Below are 8201 nucleotides of genomic sequence, written 5' to 3' on the forward strand. Positions count from 1 at the left end.
TACATAGAGTGTTTGGTCTGAAACACGGGTCTGTCAGTCACTCTGCTCTGAGCCCAGGAGAAAACATTTATCGTATCCTACAGTTTTTATCCAATGAGGAGAGAGAACGGCATGCAGGGCTGTGTGTGCAGCCAAGGGACGCCGTGAATGTGGCGACGTAGGGACGAGGACTGTTATGGTGCGTTCAAGGAAACTCGTATTTTTCCGACCGTGAAGTGGTACCAGTTCGATCTGGTACGAGTTCACCGGTCGGAAGTTACGAGTGGCCGTTATAGTGACTTTCACAGGTAAAACAGGTCGGAAAAACACGAGTGGGTTGCCTGGAACGCTACAAAGTCGTAAGTTGTGACTTGAAGCTGTAATTTACGATTTCAAAAGCCTGCCTGGAACGCAGCATTAGCGAAAACGACCGGACCACTTACTTCTGCTTTAAACCGACACAAACCTAGCATAAACACACACACCACTACCTAGGTGGAGTCTTCTCTTCCTCATCCTCGCTGGTGTCTGGACTGATCAGGCCCATGTGATCAAATTCCTCTTCTTCAGGCATATCTAAGAGGAGAGAGGCCTGTGGACCTAGAGCCGTCTTATATTGCTGCAGAACCACCTGAATTCGCTCTCTCACTTCAGCGAGTCTTCTTGTTAGAAGACAATGGAGTCCACTTCCATCTTCTACATGTCAAGAGAGAAAGAGGACAGAAAACACAACTTAATGCATATACTATATTGAGACTGGCCTTCAGACAAAAACTCATTAAACACATGTTTAATGGGTTAGCCACTATGGGTCAACCTGACCCGACGCCTACCACACATGTTTTTGATGGGCTGGATGTTGTATATTGCACTTTTAACTCACCGCATCTTGCAAGCTCTGTCTTGAGGGCCACTGCCAGGTTCTGCAACGACGTACAGTGCTGGGCCATCTCCAACAACAGGATAGGGAGTTCCTCTTGCAGCCGAGTTGTCAGCATGTACTGGTCATGTAGCTTTTTCTTGACGCCGATTGTTACTAATGAACCAAAACAGTTACATAAATACATTACAGTTTAGTAGGGGTGGGAGAAAAAATAAATTCCTAGATGTACCAAGAAATATCAACACATCACACCCGTTCTGAAGTCTTTGCACTGGTTACCTGTTAATACAAGAATCGATTTTAAAATACTACTCCTGGTTTACAAAGCACTACATGGCCTTGCACCTCAATATATCACAGATATGCTCACCACTTACACCCCAGCAAGAACACTTCGGTCATCAGGCAGTGGCAACTTACTCATTCCTCGCACCAGATCCAAAGAAGGGGAGGCAGCTTTTAGTGTATATGCCCCACGAAAATGGAACACCTTGCCCGACACAGTTAGACATGCCACGTCACTAGCCATCTTCAAAAACAGATTAAAAACATATCTATTTTCAACAGCATTCTGTTGACCTGTGTGTGTGTGTGTGTGTATGTGTGTGTAGATATGCATATGTGATTGGGTGAGTGGGTGTGAATTTGTGCGTCTAAGTGTGTATGGGTTGAAATTGACATATATGATTGTTTGCACTTGCACTCTCTCTGTTTATATATGATTGTTTATTTGCACTTGCACTTTTCCTTTTTTTTTGTTTGTTTTCTATGTGATTTATAATTGATTTTAAATTTGATTGATTTTTGTTGTGAAGCACATTGAGTCTGCCTTGTGCATGAAATGCGCTTTATAAATAAAGTTGAATTGAATTGAATTGAATAGATGCATCGCGATGCGGCTGTGAATGAGTCTGAAATTATTCACAAATCTTAAAAAGTGATTTTCTAAATGATAGTAAGGTAATGCTGGTGGAACAAAAAAGGTGGAACTCAGAAGTGCAGGGCGCTGCACGCCGGATGGTTTTTGAGAAACACATAACAGAAACATGCTGTGGTGGAAAAAGGGCTGAACATGAAATCTGACCAGCACCCTCTGGATTAAAATCCGGCATGTGGAAGTTTTGTAATGCAACCATAACATTTTTGAAGCATTGGAAAAATGCATACCACTGCCATTGTCCTCCCATGGCCATATTGTTCCAGTGCTCTGTCCAGCAAGAGACTGGTCCAACAGGGTCGCAACAATCTTTTTGGAGTCATCTGCAACAAGACTGTTGTACTTCTCAATCTCCTGGAGAAGACGCTTTTTGTCTTCTGTCAACTTTCTTCGGAGACGATGGCGAAGCTTGTTGCTGTCTACAAAGACACAGGTTTTTAGGAGTAACTGCGATAATGCAATCCATTAAAATATGCAGACACACATACAATGTTATATTAAAACCATATGCATACATTTTTCTTATATCAGATAATTAAAGAAAAAGCCTACATACCATTCTGACGGTAGAGGCTTTGTTTTTGTTGCTTCACACCCAGATGAAGACCCTCAATGGACTGCTGGAGATTGTGCAGATCTGTTATTTGGGTCTCTGTAGATATGGGTTAGAGTGAAATATATATATTACACTATACTGAGATCTCTAGATTTCTGCAGCACTAATCCTTCACTGATGTGCTTTTTTTTTTTTTTACCTTTTGAACACAAATGTCTGTAATTAACCCCCACCCCCCAACATATATCTCACTCAACCTGAAGTCAAAAGTAGGCAGCAGTGAATTAGGAAAGAACTGAAAAAAAGCATGTACCCTGTAGCATATTTTCCGGACTATACAGTATGTTAGTACAGTATTAGTCGCATCTATTAATAGATGTCATGAAGAGGAAAAAACATACACAATATACAATATACAATATACAATATACACAATATACACAATACACCCCTCACATTTTTGTAAATATTTTGTTATATCTTTTCATGGGACAACACTGACGATATGACACTTTGATACAATGTAAAGTAGTCAGTGTATATCTTGTATAACAGTGTAAATTTGCTGTCCCCTCAAAATAACTCAACACACAGCCATTAAAGTCTGAACCGCTGGCAACAAAAGTGAGTATACCGGTACTCCTAAGTGAAATGTCCAAATTGTGCCCAAAGTGACAATTTTCTGTGTGGCTACCATTTTAAAAAAAATTTAATTTAAATAAAAAAGAAACTGGAACAAACTGACGAGGATCTGATCAGAAACTCTTTCAACTTGTGTGGACTGTCTGTGAAGACTGACGGGAGTGAAGCTGATCTCTCCTCTGCTTCAGAGACAGACAGCCTTGCACTGTTGGATGGCAGGTCTCTGCTCAGTGTTCAGACCCTGCTCGGGACCGGAGACGGACTGCAGAGCACACTGTGAAAATGCTCTGATTGACATGAATGGGAGTGAAGCACTACGGCGTGCACTATGGAGACACCCAGGTCCAACGGCGCAGAGAGGAGAACAGCATGTGACGAGGATGAAGATGAGCTATTGAATGAGGAAGGATTAAGAAATAAAAGCCTCCCTGCCCTCTTGTGGTCATAGTTGACATAGCATATATTTTTGATATATAAGTCGTTTCTAAATATAGGTCGCATGGCCAGCCAAAATACTAAAAAAAGCGTGACTTATAGTCCAGAAAATACGGTACTGTATGCTGTTTTGTCCTTACCACTCTCTGCCCATTCCTTGACATCAACAATCCACTGTCCTGCCATTACATCTGAGCACTGCAGCTCCGTCTTCAGATGTGCCAGCCTCTCTGCCTCTTCCTGTGCCCTTTTAGATGTCTGAAATGTTTTACAGTTAGAAATCATTATGCTAAATCCCTGGCCAGGAGCAAAAACATAATGGAAAAATAAAGAAGAATATGGAACATACCTTCATGTATCTTGTGGAGAGGGCCTTATGCAGGGTCTTGTCTTTTTGACTGTTCCAACCCATTGCATGCACAGTGAGCATGTCCACACGTGCTGGTATAAGAAGACTTACATTATGTTCTGCAATTTATAAACAATATTAGATGATAGTACAAACTCAAAGACTTATTATAGTGAGATACCTGCTTTTGACATGTACTTCGTTGTCAGGGCACAACGGGAGAGGTAACTGTTGACCTGCTCCACCTCCTCTCCAGCAGTTGTTCCAGCTCCCTCCTGGTTCCGACCACTCCATTTTATCTGTTGCAAGGATGAGTGGAACGGGGGTACATTAGAGTCAATGAAGCAGTTTGGCAATGTGGACTAATATTATGGACATGGACGTTAAGGCTGTCCATTTTCATAGAAAACACATAGCATATTTAAATAATAGATAACAGACAAACCTCACACTTGGTGGCATGAGCTCTCGCATGCATGATGCTCAGGAAGGGCTTCATCTGTGTCAGGCCCTTGAGAGCTGGAATCACAGCTGCAACCTTTTGCAGATATGGCCAGTATCTGCATGCAACATCCATGGCAAAAAATGTTGCCTGCCTTGGGAGAATCTCCTTTTGGAGATAAAGGGGATAAGCAAATATTTCTCCCCGGTACATGTTGAGGGCTTTCAATAGGAAGCCATGCCGACAGACAGCAACCTCAACACCTTCCTCGTCGAGTTTGGTGGCAGCTCGCCTTGAGGTCTCCCTTGCTGCTGCCCACTTAGAGTCTCCACATGAGCCTCTTCCCTGTATCTGTGAATTTAGTGCATTAAAAGATTGTTAGTGCAAGATAAGACAAGTCAAAACATTGCATCATTCCTTACAGTTATTCGCTCAATAAAGTTTAAATACATGTCTGGCTAACTGAGGACTAGGGAGTACAGACTACATAAGAACAGGGCATGTAATGGTTCCTTTAGTTACAAAACTACTTTGTCAGTGTATCGCTTAAACTTACATTCTTCACTGCCATCTGTACTGTGTGGACAAAATCTGACACCTCACTGTCTTTGGCTACAAAGAGCCCTTCAAAAAAGGGAGTGTCATTAGATCTAGGGGGGGGAAAAAACATCTATTACACACTCTTGTTGTTGCTCATAATAACAACCAATTTACCAAAGACAACTTTAAGCGCACCTTCCGGTATGGCCAAAGCGATAAAGCTTCCTGTTGCCATCTGCTGATACTGCTACCATTTCAGGTGTGCAGGCGGGGCAGGTGAAAGGGGTGTAACAGCAGAGCTGATCTTTTTCATAGGAAGCGTAGGCAAACTCAAGGAAGCTCCGCTGCAGGGAATCCCCATTTATCTGTCCAGACTACAAAGTATATCAGTAAAAAACAAAACAAAAACAATTCGTCTTACACTAATTGTATTTTTAAGATATATTATTTTTTAATTCATTATCAGTAGTAGCATAAAGTGACTACAAATTCATTTTCATTAGACAACTTTGATTTGTAAAATGACAATGAAACCTTGAACCCTTGCAGTATCACACTTACTCTTCCTGCACAAAGTGTGCGATGCTCCAGCAGCTTTGCAAAAGCTTGTCTGGAAAATCCAGGCGAGATGACTTTCAGCTCCTGAAAAGAGTTTAGGAGATCCAAAGTATATATTGTGGAGGCACTGGCAGATGCTGGCCAATATCCACTCCTGACAAGGTCCTTCACATCAGGCAACCACTGGTGCTGGCATGTCTGACACCCATATAGTGGCAGATGCAAGTCATAGCGCCCTGATCATAATAAAAGAACATTAGTAATGCACAGTGACACATAATGTATAGTTAGACTAACACAGGTCTAAATACAGAACTCTTTTTTTTTTTTTTTTACCATTGATGGTAATCAAGATGACCGGTTTTCCAGCAGACAAAGTGATCATGGGGACATGGCAGGTGCAATGCTGTGCTTGCACAGTTGGTAAGATGCAAACTGTCCAAAAGAAAAGTGAATTCAGATGACTTAACATTCTGTTTGTGGCAAGCACTGGCGACTGGTGATAACATCACCAGAAATGTGCAAACAAATATTATTATTATTAGTATACAGTATTATTATTAATTCTCAATGGTGATCATTTTCTATAAAATGTGTATTTATGAATATGGCATATTTCTTAATTGAATGTAATTTGTGTTAGGACTTTATTTCATGTTTATTGCTCCCTGCTCCCTCACTGCCGCCATTCTCCTGATTTGCTTCTGCAGTTTGGCTATGGAGGCGCGGAAGGTGGGGCAAAGCTGGGGCTGCAGCCCTTTCTCAATGCAATGTACTGTACATTAGAAAACATGAATGCGCATGCTCAGACTGTTGGTGTATTAATATAGATGCACGAATTTGATAGCCAGTGGGGTAGTCAGCTTGATGCCACACTACAGCATCATCAGGCAGGGGAGGCGCCACCTCCCCTAGGTCCTAGTGCAGACGGCATAACCATTGACGGTGCAAGCAGTGCGTTGCACCAGGGCCCGGAGCCTATCTCATTGAGACGGCTGTCTTACCACTTGCTGGGGGATCGCTGCAAGTATTCATCTTTAACCTTAACACCGATACAGACCATATTTATGCAGCTGAGAGATTGTATGCAAACTGATTGGTAGATGAGTGATATAAGAACAGTATTTGAACTGCTATGGTGCAGGTTTGCTTCCTGGTTGAAACAAATCATATCATATTTAAAATTGCCTATCTATTAAGTGGCCGGTGCGGTGCCCCACCATTTCTTTTTACATGTAACGATGTTACGATGTCAGACCTTACCTTGTTCATGAGTGCAATATTGCCCATCCTCTCCTCTTGAGATACGTATGGACGGGGGAATGGCTTTAAACACGCCATTGACAATGCTGTCCCTGTTGTGGAGTGGTCTTTTGGTGTGGTACTGTACATCACAGTTCCCACAAAACCACTCCTCTGGGAGGCACTCTCTGCACCTAAGCAGAGAAAAAATTGTCATTGTTTTGGGTCAAGAGGTCATAATTAATTAAGCACCAGATTTTTTATTTTATCTACTTTTTTAATGTACATAGATATATGATATTATTTGATTAATGAATATCCAACCTTATAACAGCAGGCTGCTGGCAGAAGCAACACAGTGGCTTGCCGACCGCTTCAGACTCCAAAAGGCATCTGAGGTGGTAGGGCCGGGCCTCCTCCCAGCGGTCTGAGGCTTTCTGCTGCCGAACAGACCATGATGCTGCTGAACCTTTCTCAGGCTCAGCAGGACATGGACATGAGTCCAGTATGGCAGAAAGCCTCTCCATGTTTTGTTCTACAAAGAGCATATGACCAAATGATCCACAATGCATATAGTATTTTGATTTCAGAATAAATTATTGTATATTTACCAAATATTTCTTGAGGATTTAGCTGCACACTGGGTGATGGCAAAGGATCCTCTGCAGAAAGTTCCAAAACCATGGGCACTGAGCCCATGCCTGTAAAACAGTACATGACAGTTTGAGACATCACTGCACCATTAACTCTTAAAAAAAAACATATATTGATGAACCTTTCCTGAAATTGCAAAATGATACAATTTGTTTTTCAGGTGAATTTAGCAGCTGATTCATCTCCCATTTAACATTTAATTGGCTCGACCCCCTCGGGTCGATCAAGTGCCACCTGATGTTTTCCTATGTTGTTATCTGTGCTGTTACTATGTAATATGCACAGTACTTTCTATATTTTATTGCGTATTGTTATGTACTGTATGATGGTTTTATCTACGATGTGAAGCACTCTGTGTATTCGTACTGAGAAGGGTGCTATACAAATAAAGTACTTACTTACTTACTGATTATTTCTTAAACTATTGGACTACTCTCCATAACTGTATTGCATTGGGCTGTTGTTTCACATAACAGTGATCTACTCTGACTTTGTACATAAACAAACCTGTAGTTTGGCTACTACAGCAGCCTGCACGGCCTGCACGGCCTGCACGACCTGCACGGCCTGCACGGCCTCCACGTCTCCCTCTGGGCTTGCCACGTCCGTGGAAGACCCTCGGTGAGGACACTCCTTTGCCATCCTTTGCAGCCTTCTGTTGTCAATGATCTTGTTAGATTGAGTTGCTGAGTAACTGAGACATGAATTCATGGACAAAAAGATGTTACAGTAAAACCTTACCCTGGCTTCAGCAAGGATCTGATCTTGAATCAACCCAATGGCAAAGTGTCTTCCTTCTTGGCACTGGGAGTCATGGGGGTCAGGATGACACTGGGCCATTCTAAACAAATATGGACGGACGGACGGACGGACGGACGGACGGACGGACGGACGGACAGACAGACAGATAGACAGATAGATAGATAGACAGATAGATAGATAGATAGATAGATAGATAGATAGATAGATAGATAGATAGATAGA

General features: G+C 42.1%; 2 protein-coding genes across 2 annotated transcripts; both read right to left on the reverse strand.

The window, feature by feature from the left end:
• Positions 1-466: 466 nt before the first annotated feature.
• On the reverse strand, positions 467-3717 carry LOC146975251 (uncharacterized). The gene is made up of 5 exons (XM_085794581.1): positions 3573-3717; positions 2356-2451; positions 2030-2218; positions 863-1015; positions 467-675 (listed from the first exon to the last, which is right to left on the reverse strand). Exons 1-5 carry the CDS (start codon positions 3715-3717, stop codon positions 467-469), a joined length of 792 nt encoding a protein of 263 aa, XP_085650707.1.
• Positions 3718-3721: 4 nt separating this feature from the next.
• On the reverse strand, positions 3722-7859 carry LOC146975252 (uncharacterized). Its single transcript, XM_085794582.1, has 10 exons — positions 7725-7859; positions 6888-7000; positions 6585-6757; positions 5658-5756; positions 5325-5557; positions 4959-5137; positions 4780-4873; positions 4227-4574; positions 3963-4080; positions 3722-3873 (listed from the first exon to the last, which is right to left on the reverse strand). Exons 1-10 carry the CDS (start codon positions 7857-7859, stop codon positions 3722-3724), a joined length of 1644 nt encoding a protein of 547 aa, XP_085650708.1.
• Positions 7860-8201: the final 342 nt, after the last annotated feature.

This window comes from Trachurus japonicus, chromosome 13 (genome assembly GCF_045865225.1).
Source record: "Trachurus japonicus isolate A0001 chromosome 13, Traja_1.0".
Lineage (NCBI taxonomy): Eukaryota > Metazoa > Chordata > Actinopteri > Carangiformes > Carangidae > Trachurus > Trachurus japonicus.